The 14,255-nt window shown below is 44.8% G+C and overlaps 1 protein-coding gene across 1 annotated transcript in view; it reads left to right on the top strand.

The window, feature by feature from the left end:
• The window catches only part of LOC139472654 (ice nucleation protein-like), a 28,095-nt gene extending 25,678 nt beyond the window's left edge, over window positions 1-2,417 (top strand). The window contains exons 4-5 of the mRNA XM_071255118.1: window positions 69-1,795; window positions 1,986-2,417. Coding sequence (XP_071111219.1) covers window positions 69-1,795; window positions 1,986-2,417 — 2,159 coding nt within the window. The remainder of the gene's footprint in view (window positions 1-68; window positions 1,796-1,985) is intronic.
• Window positions 2,418-14,255: the final 11,838 nt, after the last annotated feature.

Here is a 14,255-nt window from a genome sequence, read left to right as displayed (position 1 = left end):
GTATACTTACTCCTTCATCAGGTGATGGGAACACAACGTCTCGGAGTGTATACTTACTCCTTCATCAGGAGATGAGGAACACAACGTCTCCGAGTGTATACATACTCCTTCATCAGGTGATGGGGAACACAACGTCTCCGAGTGTATACATACTCCTTCATCAGGTGATGGGGAACACAACGTGTCGGCGTGTATACTTACTCCTTCATCAGGTGATGGGGAACACAACGTCTCGGAGTATAAACTTACTCCTTCATCAGGTGATGGGGATTACAACGTGTCGGAGTATATACTTACTCCTTCATCAGGTGATGGGGAACACAACGTGTCGGAGTATAAACTTACTCCTTCATCAGGTGATGGGAAACACAACGTGTCGGAGTGTATACTTACTCCTCCATCAGGTGATGGGAAACACAACGTGTCGGAGTGTATACTTACTCCTTCATCAGGTGATGGGGAACACAACGTCTCGGAGTATATACTTACTCCTCCATCAGGTGATGGGAAACACAACGTGTCGGAGTGTATACTTACTCCTTCATCAGGTGATGGGGAACACAACGTCTCGGAGTGTATACTTACTCCTTCATCAGGAGATGGGGAACACAACGTCTCCGAGTATATACTTACTCCTTCATCAGGTGATGGGGAACACAACGTCTCGGAGTATATACTTACTCCTCCATCAGGTGATGGGAAACACAACGTGTCGGAGTGTATACATACTCCTTCATCAGGTGATGGGGAACACAACGTGTCGGAGTGTATACTTACTCCTTCATCAGGAGATGGGGAACACAACGTCTCCGAGTATATACTTACTCCTTCATCAGGTGATGGGGAACACAACGTCTCGGAGTATATACTTACTCCTCCATCAGGTGATGGGAAACACAACGTGTCGGAGTGTATACATACTCCTTCATCAGGTGATGGGGAACACAACGTGTCGGAGTGTATACTTACTCCTTCATCAGGTGATGGGGAACACAACGTGTCGGAGTGTATACTTACTCCTTCATCAGGTGATGGGGAACACAACGTCTCGGAGTATATACTTACTCCTTCATCAGGAGATGGGGAACACAACGTCTCGGAGTATATACTTACTCCTTCATCAGGAGATGGGGAACACAACGTCTCGGAGTATATACTTACTCCTTCATCAGGTGATGGGGAACACAACGTCTCGGAGTATATACTTACTCCTTCATCAGGAGATGGGGAACACAACGTCTCGGAGTATATACTTACTCCTTCATCAGGTGATGGGGAACACAACGTCTCGGAGTGTATACTTACTCCTTCATCAGGAGATGGGGAACACAACGTCTCGGAGTATATACTTACTCCTTCATCAGGAGATGGGAAACACAACGTGTCGGAGTATAAACTTACTCCTTCATCAGGTGATGGGGAACACAACGTGTCGGAGTGTATACTTACTCCTTCATCAGGTGATGGGAAACACAACGTCTCCGAGTATATACTTACTCCTTCATCAGGTGATGGGGAACACAACGTCTCGGAGTATATACTTACTCCTTCATCAGGTGATGGGGAACACAACGTGTCGGAGTATAAACTTACTCCTTCATCAGGTGATGGGGAACACAACGTGTCGGAGTATATACTTACTCCTTCATCAGGTGATGGGGAACACAACGTCTCCGAGTATATACTTACTCCTTCATCAGGTGATGGGGAACACAACGTGTCGGAGTGTATACTTACTCCTTCATCAGGTGATGGGAACACAACGTGTCGGAGTGTATACTTACTCCTTCATCAGGTGATGGGGAACACAACGTGTCGGAGTGTATACTTACTCCTTCATCAGGTGATGGGAAACACAACGTCTCGGAGTGTATACTTACTCCTTCATCAGGTGATGGGAAACAACGTGTCGGAGTATATACTTACTCCTTCATCAGGTGATGGGGAACACAACGTCTCGGAGTATATACTTACTCCTTCATCAGGAGATGGGAAACAACGTGTCGGAGTGTATACTTACTCCTTCATCAGGTGATGGGGAACACAACGTGTCGGAGTATATACTTACTCCTTCATCAGGTGATGGGAAACACAACGTCTCGGAGTATATACTTACTCCTTCATCAGGTGATGGGAAACACAACGTGTCGGAGTGTATACTTACTCCTTCATCAGGAGATGGGGAACACAACGTCTCCGAGTATATACATACTCCTTCATCAGGTGATGGGAAACACAACGTGTCGGAGTATATACTTACTCCTCCATCAGGTGATGGGAAACACAACGTCTCGGAGTGTATACTTACTCCTTCATCAGGTGGTGGGGAACACAACGTCTCCGAGTATATACTTACTCCTTCATCAGGAGATGGGAAACAACGTCTCGGAGTATATACTTACTCCTTCATCAGGTGATGGGAAACAACGTCTCGGGTTGTATACTTACTCCTTCATCAGGTGATGGGGAACACAACGTCTCGGAGTATAAACTTACTCCTTCATCAGGTGATGGGGAACACAACGTTTCGAATGATACACCTGATGAAGGAGTAAGTATATATTCCGATATGTTGTTCCTCATAATAATGCTCACGATATCAATCACTGGATTGTCTAGTCCAGACTTGATTATTTACAGACCGCCGTCATATAGATGGAATATTGCTGAGTAGCGTTAAAAAACAAAAGAAAGAAAGAAACGAACGTTTAATGGATCTACGACAGTTCAGTTAGATGAATGTGTTTCATCTTGGGAATTTATTTTGTCCTCATGTGTTCAAATAGACATCCAGCTGTGTGTTTATCAATCTTTAATATGAAATAAACTATTGTTTAAATCATATGTGTTATAATCGCCCCTCTCATTCCCAGTATTCGACAGTATTGGACGTTCATGTAGAACTGTTGCGTTATAATTTAACACGAGCATGACGGTGTCAGACAGGTTAATCTAATCGAACGTGTCAATGCCGCAGGTCTCGGATATTTCGGATGACCGTGACAGAATCGCCCTGAATGAACACGCCGACACATCCATGCAGATGATATGCATTGTCACCCAGAGTCTCGTTTTATCACGTTGCAGGCGGGATATGTCTGGTGTTCCGACTTGCAGTTAAATATTCATGGTGAGGTGGAGTGTTGAGGTAAGCGGCTGAGACAGGAGGGGGGAGAAGGGGGGGGGGGGGATGGATGGAGGGGTGGGTGGAGATCGGGTGAGACAGGGAACACCCGCCTGATCAAGTAGTGTGTTATGGGGAGGGGAGAGGTGGTGGTGGGTGGGTGGGTGGGAGATCGGTTGAGACAGTGAACACCCGCCTGATGAAGTCGTGGTGTGTTTGGGGGAGGGGAGAGGTGGGTGGAGGGGTGGAGGGGTGGAGGGGTGGGTGGAGGGGAGGGCGGAGATTGGGTGAGACAGGGAACACCCGCCTGATGAAGTTGTGTGTTTGGGGGAGGGGAGAGGTGGGTGGGGGGTGGGTGGGTGGAGATCGGGTGAGACAGTGAACACCCGTCTGATGAAGTAGTGTGTTTTGGGGGAGGGGAGAGGTGGGTGGGGGGTTGATGGATGGGTGGAGATCGGGTGAGACAGTGAACACCCGCCTGAAGAAGTAGTGTGTTTTGGGGAGGGGAGAGGTGGGTGGAGGGGTGGATGGGTGGGTGGAGATCGGGTGAGACAGTGAACACCAGTCTGATGAAGTAGTGTGTTTTGGGGGAGGGGGGTGGAGGGGTGGATGGGTGGGTGGAGATCGGTCGAGACAGTTAACACCCGTCTGATGAAGTCGTGTGTTTGGGGGAGGGGGTGGGTGGGTGTCGGGGTGGGTGGAGATGGGAGAAACAGGGAACACCCGCATGTGGGGGAGGGGAGAGGTGGGTGGAGGGGTAGAGGGGTGGAGGGGTGGAGGGGTGGATGGAGATCGGGTGACACTGGGAACGCCCGCCTGATGAAGTAGTGTGTTTGGGGGAGGGGAGAGAGGGGTGGAGGGGTGGAGGGTGATCGGGTGTTCAAAATGTGTGACCTGGTTAAGTGCTTACGATTGTCTCAAATGTTCGAGTCGAAAACTAGTCGAGTGAGTGAGTGAGTGAGTGAGTTTAACTCTGCTATTAATGATGCGTCTACCATCACTGCAGCTGATATTGAGGATCGGCTTGTACCACTGTACCAATGACAGAATCGCGCCTTAGTATTTAGGCGTGACTGGCTAGTTTAACCACTGATCCACCCCGCCTGTATCTTCCTGTAGTCATCAAATAGGTACACGTAGGAAGAGGTTACAATGCGTGTGTGCGTGTGCGTGTGCGTGTGCGTGTGCGTGTGCGCTTTCCATGTACATTTGCGTGGAGCTCCCAACGCAGACCATTATACTGAGAGAGCACCACCCTCTTTTCTATTTAGCGTGTCCTTCAACACTGGTCATGTACCTTATTCCAGCAAATACACGACTGATATTCGCTACATGTCTTTTCACTTTAGGGGGGCACGGGTGGCCCAGTCGCCTAAGGCCCCGCGATTCGCTGTGCAGAGTTGCGTCCCTTGGCCACGCCAGAAACCTATGATTGTGGGGTCGAATCCCGAAGCCGCCATCATTCCCATCCCCACGTTCTCACTGTCGACTGCTGTGTTGCGTGAGTGCTGCATTTACATGCGAATCACGGCCTGACTTTGAACCTATTCGAGTTGATTCAAAGCGCTGGCCTCGCCCGGCCACTCGTCATTAGATAGCACAGGGCACATGACAAAACAATATTTCTTTATATGAAACGATTTTTTTGTTTATTTGTTCATCGAGACAGTTTTCAAAGGTTTACCATGTGTGGAATAAGTTGTGTATACAGTTTGTTTGTTTGTTTGTTTAATGCAGCACTCAGCAATATTCGAGCTATATGACGGCGGTCTGTAAATAATCGAGTCTGGACCAGACAACCCAGTGATTGACATTGTTATATGAGAGTGTGATCTATTGTTGGACAATGATGAGATTCGGTAGAGGTTCATTGATAGTATTCGGACAATGGTTTGTTGTCAGGAATGTAGCACTATTTAATGTAAGCAGTAGTGAGGAAGTTATTATATTTAGATGCTCGAATTATCTGTAAAGTTTCGGAATATCATAGATGGATATCAAGCGTTATAGAAACATTTGGAATATTCTGTGATGCTCTAGTGACACTGAGCTGGTCTGGCACTGTGTGGAAAGTGTTGTAAGCTAGTTAGATTATTCGTGGAGCGGGTGCGTGCCTGTCTCATCTCACATTCCATCTCACATTTTATCTGACATTACATCAAGACCAGCTTTTGTGTGGAGATCACTTATCACACCGTATTCCCAGCGCGGAGGCCTATTTCGGAAGCTTGACCACTGTTGACCACGTCGAGGTGATTATTATTCTTATCATTGTCATTTCCACTGATCTCACATTTTATACTGCCATTAAATATTGTACTGTTACTCCTGTAATGGCTGTGCAGTGATTTGTACTGATTTATAAACCCAGTTAATTTTGTGATACAATTGTTGATTTTATACCATTTGTTGGTTGTTTGATGGTTCCACACTAAATTCTTTTACGTACAATCTGGGAATCGACACGTGCCATCATGAGCATCGATCCACGCAAATGGGATCCATGGCATTCATCAACCAAGTCAATGATCCTGACCACCCGATTCCGTTAGTCGCCTCTTACGACAAGCATAGTCGCCTTTTATGTCACGCATGGGTTGCTGAAGACCTATTCTACCCCGGATCTTGATATGATTGTGGGGTCGAATCCGGTTCGCCCGTGTTATGTTTCTAGATCTGTAAGAACCACGGGTGGTAAACGTCTGAGACCTGCATCACTTCGGGCTTTCCTCCCACAATAAACTGACACGCAGCGATTGTTGCCTCTCACGTAAACCTCAGTAAAACACACCGTTACATATTGTCCTGGCCCAGGTTGCCACAGACACGAATGTCATATTCCCATACAGATACTGTCTGCAGGTGACCCGTGAAAATTCAGGGGTAGAATAGGTCTTCAGCAACCCATGCTTGCCGTAAAAGGTGACTATGCTTGTCGTAAAAGGCGACTAACGGGATCGGGTGGTCAGGCTCGCTGATTTGGTTGATGCATGTCATCGATCCCAATTGCGTGGATCGATGCTCATGATGTTAATCACTGGATTATCTGGTCCAGACTCGATTATTTACAGACCGCCGTCATATAGCTGGAATATTGCTGAGTGCGGCGTTAAACAACAAACCAAAACTGTCTGCAGGTCAAAGAAGGCTGGACGGAAATGCACGTATTTAAGCCCCGTGATTTACCTCCTAGGCTCGTAAACGAGATATATTTTCATTTTCTGCCCATATAAGTTAAGAAATCAATTTTGATTGATTCACCCTAGAGGATGGTTCGAAACACATGGAACGTGATGTTATTAAATGGATAATTTAGATTTATTAGACTGTTAGCTCGAAGAGAGGCTTTTAAAAGACATCGAAGTCCTCATTTGCAGTACATGATGTTATAGTGTTTTGGCTCATAAACTTCATTAAAACCCGTGAAGATCCGGGGCAGAATAGGTCTTCAGCTACCATGTTTGCCGTAAAAGGCGACTATGCCTGTCGAGAGAGGCGACTAACGGGATCCGGTGGTCTGGCTCGCTGACTTGGTTGATGCATGTTATCGTATCCCAGTTGCGTGGATCGATGCTCATGATGTCAATCACTGGATTGTGTGGTCCAGACACAATTCTTTACAGACCGCCGTCATATAGCTGTAATATTGCAGAGTGCGGAGTTAAAAAACAATCAAACAAACAAACAAACGAACATTAGCTTTATTGTACTATTGAATTTGAAACGAGTTGATTCCTTATATTAATCGTCTTTGCATATTTTCCATAAAAGAACCTAGGACATAATTTTAGATGAAATATGCGGTCCTAAAAGGCTAGGGAACATTTTTTTCCGGTGTTACTGGAAAAACATACTGGTGTGGCAGAATATTCCCGGCAAATGTCTATGTATTCAATCCTTTGCGTTCTCATGTTTATTCTTTCCGGAAACGCCGGAAGGCAAAGATCTAGAACATTTCGAATAGTGGCCGGACATTAAACATGTTTATCGGCGTCGGGTTGTTCATATACATGGGGTATACAAAATCTGGACTGGTTTATGATACGAATGTGCCCTGGCAGCCAGAACCTGTTACAAGTTAGGTTTAAATAGTCGTTTAAACCCTTCTCTCGATGTACATTAAACCACACCGTGTAATGTCACTCGGCATCAATGTCTAGGTAGTTGTACAATCCGCGAAACCTGAGGAACAAGCAAAATCGATGAAAGAATTTAAAAACATCGACGTCGGTACCATATGGTAGAACCAGTCCAGGATCATTACAAAACTTGGATCGCAATTCCTGCCACAACCGGAATTGGAATTTAATGCTTTGGCAAGAAATGGATCAATTTGTCCGCCTTTGGAACAGTTCAAGACATGTTAAAAACACATTATCTAAGACAACTAGGTTTTTGGTGTTACGAATAGCAGCGGACTTGCGGGTCAATTAATCGAGTGAAGTGACGATATGAAGTAAAACGTTTTAGGCTTTTACCAAACAAATAGTGTGTTTTTTTTTTATAGAAGCAAGAACTAATGACGTCATAACTGATGACATCTTTTCTTTTTTGTTGTCATGTCTTATGTAGTCGACTATCCTTGATAAACAATTGACTACCCGCCCATCAATGTTCCGTCTACCCGTATACAATCGGATGTAATAGTCCCCAATTATAATTTTTTCATATAAAACTTTGAGACACTATTTATGAATATAAATTATTTACATAACTATGTTTTTAAGCATCTATTATCTAAAACGGATCGCGACATAAGGAAAAAAAACAATAATGGAAGATGACTCATTGAATTGGTCTGATAGGAAGTCTTTATAAACGTCAGCTGTCTTAAGATATCTTCTGGAAGCGCTCATACAGCCAAGACATACATTTGTTGAAAATTTCTACCTGAGGCAATACGTTCAACGGAGGTTTTGTCTGCAACCGAAGGAGGATTAAGGACCGTGAAATAACAATGGGTCGGCGTTAAGAATTCAGGATCTATTGAGTCCGTTTCCACGGCAACAAGTGAAACAACATTTTGGATCTGCCTAGCGCTGTAAGTGGAGACGCGGTGCGGTGAGGGTTCACCAGCACCCTCAGTACCGGCCGTAATAGTGTCCCCTCAATCTGGATTGATTTTTGTGATCGAAGTACATGTAACTGGCTGTGTGAGTTGAGTGTTGTTTTGTGACACACCCAGCAAAGTTATAGCTGTATAAAGATATGTTTTACTTCAAACTTGTACCCATGGTCGTTGTCATTCCTGAGGTTACATGTATAAGACTATTGGGGGGTTGTAGGGTGGGACAGGGGTCGGCGGTACAAAATCGGGGTACTTGTGACGGTGTTATGTATTAGCGTCAATAGGGGTGGATTGTTGTAACTTGTGACGGTGTTATGTATTAGCGTCAGTAGGGGTGGATTGTTGTAACTTGTGATGGTGTTATGTATTAGCGTCAATAGGGGTGGATTGTTGTAACTTGTGACGGTGTTATGTATTTGCTTCAATAAGGGTGGATTGTTGTAACTTGTGACGGTGTTATGTATTGGCTTCAATAAGGGTGGATTGCTGTAACTTGTGACGGTGTTATGTATTGGCTTCAATAAGGGTGGATTGTTGTAACTTGTGACGGTGTTATGTATTGGCTTCAATAAGGGTGGATTGTTGTAACTTGTGACGGTGTTATGTATTGGCTCCAATAAGGGTGGATTGTTGTAACTTGTGACGGTGTTATGTATTGGCTCCAATAAGGGTGGATTGTTGTAACTTGTGACGGTGTTATGTATTGGCGTCAATAGGGGTGGATTGTTGTAACTTGTGACGGTATTATACAGGGGAGTCATTAGCGGTGGAATGTTGTAACTTGTGACGGTGTTATGCTTCGGTGTCAATATGGGTGGGTTGTTGTAACTTGTGACGGTGTATGCATGGGTACAATTAGGGGTGGATTATTGTAACTTGATATTAATCACTGGATTGTCTGGTCCAGACTCGATAATTTACAGACCGCCGTCATATAGCTGGAATATTGCTGAGTGCGGCGTTAAACAACAAACCAAACCAAAACATGAGGGTGGATGGTGTTACATGAGGGTGGATGGTGTTACATGAGGGTGGATGGTGTTACATGAGGGTGGATGGTGTTACATGAGGGTGGATGGTGTTACACGAATGGTGGATGGTGTTACATGAGGGTGGATGGTGTTACATGAGGGTGGATGGTGTTACATGGGGTGGATAGTGTTACATGAGGGTGGATGGTATTACATGGGGTGGATGGTGTTACATGAGGGTGGATGGTGTTACATGAGGGTGGATGGTGTTACATGGGGTGGATGGTGTTACATGAGGGTGGATGGTGTTACATGAGGGTGGATGGTGTTACATGAGGGTGGATGGTGTTACATGAGGGTGGATGGTGTTACATGAGGGTGGATGGTGTTACATGGGGTGGATGGTGTTACATGAGGGTGGATGGTGTTACATGAGGGTGGATGGTGTTACATGAGGGTGGATGGTGTTACATGGGGTGGATGGTGTTACATGAGGGTGGATGGTGTTACATGAGGGTGGATGGTGTTACATGAGGGTGGTTGGTGGTATATAATATAGTCATACAGAAAAAAGATATTAGTGGCTAGCAGTTGCTATGACATGCTTTGTGAGAGATGGATGACGAAGGACCGGGTTATAAACTACCCGAGTCGCCACCAGGGGCTGCGTCAGGTCCCGCGCCAGGGATGCAGCATCTCTCCAAGAAGCAATGTCGGCCTGAGCTGCCAATCGAGCAGCGCCTATGTTGCCGGCATATTGAGAATGTCCGCACTGGTGCACGGACGTGGAATATGAATGATTCATGCTGCCAATTGTTGGAATGTGTTCTGGTGTAACTGATATAATATAACTTGTATATATCAGGATATTGTAACTTGGGGATTGATGAAACACGATGTGCCAACTCCAGTTGCTGATTATTATTTACCCATAAATTTGCATTGTGGTTTGAATATTTATATAATGTTCTTTTCTAACATTGATCACCGAGACTTCCCAGTGAATGCATTTTCCCAAAGGTCTTTGAGTAAACGGCACGACTTGGATGTAAGTGTCATTGATTGGTCTGCCTCTGTAGCACGAGGGATTCTTATCCTGTCATGGGATGTATATTGTGATGTATTACCTCGGCTGTCCGTGTGAACCTTTTATTGTCGTTCGAATCAAGTTGAATCATATGTGAAAGGCATGGCTACATGATCTTGGTCCATGCTGGTTCTGGTGCTGATGATGTTGGTGATGATGAAGGTGATGATAATGATGATGATGATGGTAATGGTGATGATGACGACGACGATAATGATGATGATGATGGTGATGATGATGATGATGATGATAATGCTGCTGCTGCTGATAATGGTGGTGGTGATGAATATGATGACGGAATTGATGATGGTGATAATGCTGCTGCTGATGATAATGGTGGTGGGGATGAATATGATGAAAGTATTGATGATGGTGATAATGCTGGGGGTAACGATCATGTGCAGTTTTAATTTCCACGACTGCACGACTGCGTGTGACATGTGACATGTGATACAATCTGACATTCTTCGTGTGCCTAACCCACATGCAAGCATCAGATAAGCACTACATTACAGTATTAGATGACAGCAAGCCGTCTAGATTGATGTCAGCACGGCACGATACATGATATGGAAAGTCGTTCACGCGGGACACAGAACAATGGCTATCGTGTTGTAAAAAAATTGTATCAATACTGCCACGCAGAGTGGTAAAACATCGTTTCAATACTGACATGCGTGAAATATAACACTGTTTATGATCTGAAACAAAGTATCAATACTACCACGCAGAGTGGTAAAACATCGTTTCAATACTGACATGCATGAAATATAACACTGTTTATGATCTAAAACACTGTATCAATACCGCCACGCAGAGTGGTAAAACATCGTTTCAATACTGACATGTGTGAAATATAACACTGTTTATGATCTAAAACACTGTATGAATACTGCCACGCAGAGTGGTAAAACATCGTTTCAATACTGACATGCGTGAAATATTACACTGTTTATGATCTAAAACACTGTATCAATACTGCCACGCAGAGTGGTAAAACATCGTTTCAATACTGACATGCGTGAAATATTACACTGTTTATTATCTAAAACACTGTATCAATACTGCCACGCAGAGTGGTAAAATATCGTTTCAATACTGACATGCGTGAAATATAACACTGTTTATTATCTAAATCACTGTATCAATACTGCCACGCAGAGTGGTAAAACACCGTTTCAATACTGACATGCGTGAAATATTACACTGTTTATGATCTAAAACACTGTATCAATACTGCCACGCAGAGTGGTAAAACATCGTTACAATACTGACATGCGTGAAATATAACACTGTTTATTATCTAAAACACTGTATCAATACTGCCACTCAGAGTGGTAAAACATCGTTTCAATACTGACATGCGTGAAATATAACACTGTTTATTATCTAAAACACTGTATCAATACTGCCACGCAGCGTGGTAAAACACCGTTTCACAATGTGTCAATACTGACATAAGTGTAGTGAAACACTGTGGGTATTGTAAAACATTGTGTCAGTACTGCCGCGCAGAGCGGTAAAACACCGTTTAAATAGTGGATAGTGCTTGCTTAAACTGTAACACTCGACAATAGACCCACCTATCCCGGGCCTCAATAGTGGGTAGTGCATGCTTCACCTGTAACACTCTACAATAGACCCACCTATCCTGGGCCTCAATAGTGGGTAGTGCATGCTTCAACTGTAACACTCTACAATAGACCCACCTATCCTGGGCCTCAATAGCGGGTAGTGCATGCGTCACCTGTAACACTCTACAATAGACCCACCTATCCTGGGCCTCAATAGCGGGTAGTGCATGCTTCACCTGTAACTCTCGACAATAGACCCACCTATCCTGGGCCTCAATAGCGGGTAGTGCATGCCTAAACTGTAACACTCTACAATTGACCCACCTATCCTGGGCCTCAATAGCGGGTAGTGCATGCCTAAACTGTAACACTCTACAATTGACCCACCTATCCTGGGCCTCAATAGCGGGTAGCACATGCGTCAACTGTAACACTCTCGACAATAGACAGCCGACGATGTGCTAATCTGCAAAACTATGATGCTGTGTATTGAATAAAACATCTCCCCTGCAGAAGCTTACTACGATAATCGATTAGGTAGCCCTTTTACTGATACATACTTAATCAGACGCCGTACAGCCCTAGTCGATTGACTGATGACAGTGAGTGAGTGAGCGAGCTAGCTGCGCGTTCGGTTCCAAATTCAATTTAGCGCGGTAATATCTACAGTTAACCTAGCTCTACATTGAAAGCACCGTATGTTATCTGCATACTGTCGAGACTTCCTCCTCGGAACCGCGTCTTGACAAGTCAAAACACAACATACTGAGTTACTTTTAGAGTGAGCGAGTATGGTTTTACTCCGCTTTGAGCAATATTCCAGATGTGATGCAGATGTTGGACATTTTCTTGTGAAGTAATGAGAGAGAAAGAGAGAGAGAGAGAGAGAGAGAGAGAGAGAGAGAGAGAGAGAGAGAGAGAGAGTTGCGGAAAGAGACAGTGATATTGAGGAGAGGGTGTGAGATAGACAGATCGAGAGAGAGGGTGAGAGAGAGAGAGAGAGAGACAGAGAGAGAGAGAGAGAGAGGGTGAGAGAGAGAGAGGGTGAGAGAGAGACAGAGAGAGAGAGAGAGGGTGAGAGAGAGACAGAGAGAGAGAGGGTGGGAGAGAGGGTGAGAGAGAGACAGAGAGAGAGAGGGTGGGAGAGAGAGAGAGAGAGAGAGAGAGAGAGAGAGAGAGAGAGAGAGAGAGAGGGAGACAGAGACACATAGAGAGTGACAGACACAGAGAGACACAGAGAGACACATATCTGGAAGCAATATTTTCACAAATTGACTGCTCCACAAATGTGGCCTGGGTTATCATTAATAGCGATGCTAAATACCTTGTTGACGAGTTTATTTGAAAGATCAGCTAGCCGCGAATGGTGAAAATGTCACAGAGAGAGAGGCTGTTTGTACCAGTCCGGACTAACACCTATTTTACAGTACTAGCCCAATGCTACCATGCCGCTGTGTAACATGAATACCCGACTGAGACACAGCATACTGACTCAGAGCCGACCAGTCCTTATTTTAGCCCCTTAAAGCCGAGCGCCATCAGGATAACATCAGGTACCATCATTTTACGTCTTTTGGTATGACGCGGACGGAGATCACACCCCGGACCTTTCGCTCTCCGGGGAAAGCTGCCATTGGTTATTCAGTGTATTATCTATCACTCAATAGCGACACATATTCTGGACGCATTCGACTACTGTAGCTACAAAGCTTCGTTTTGAACGTATTTTAAAAGGCACGCCGCTATAAATAGCCGTCCAATCAGATTACGCTCATTGGCGAGAGACGTCCTTTGCTGACTTAGTGACGGGTGGCGCTGAAACGCTAATTTCACTCTCACTCAGTGGCGAGGAAGTCCAACTTATTTATCACAATCTAATGCAGATATAACGCCCCGGACCAACGAGGATGAGACAGGACAGTAAAGTACGGTTATAACGGGACTACTTTTTTTAGTTCGTTATAACCGTAGTTCGTTATAAGCACATATACAGCATAACTACAGCAAATAGTCGGGACTAAAAAGTAAGTTCGTTATATCCGCCAGTTCGTTATAAGCGTGTTCGTCATAACCGTAGTTTACTGTACTTGAATGTTATGGAAAATTGCGTAAAGCCTCAAACAGGTCCCGAGCTTCTTTAGCAGCAAATCTAGAGATGCCGAAACGTGACAAATGTCCCCCTTGCAATTGGTCAGCACGACGGTAATCGATTTCCAATTTATTGAGTACACAAGTGAGCGTGAGCCACGTCACGGATCAGGGATATCCCCACCACATCTCGGAGAGGACTCGTCACTCGACAAGCGCTCAAGAGCCTGGTTTTTGACCTTTGATGGTGAAATATAATTAAATCACGCCCGCTATCTATTTCTGTCTTCCGGGCTCAGTAAACAGATAGGGTGGCAGTTATAGAAACAGAAATCTCCTTGTT

This window comes from Haliotis cracherodii, unplaced genomic scaffold (genome assembly GCF_022045235.1).
Source record: "Haliotis cracherodii isolate W230 unplaced genomic scaffold, xgHalCrac1.p SCAF_25, whole genome shotgun sequence".
Taxonomy (NCBI): Eukaryota; Metazoa; Mollusca; class Gastropoda; order Lepetellida; family Haliotidae; genus Haliotis; species Haliotis cracherodii.
The sequence above is the reverse complement of the archived record's forward strand: the minus strand, read 5'-3'. Positions and strand labels throughout refer to the sequence as shown.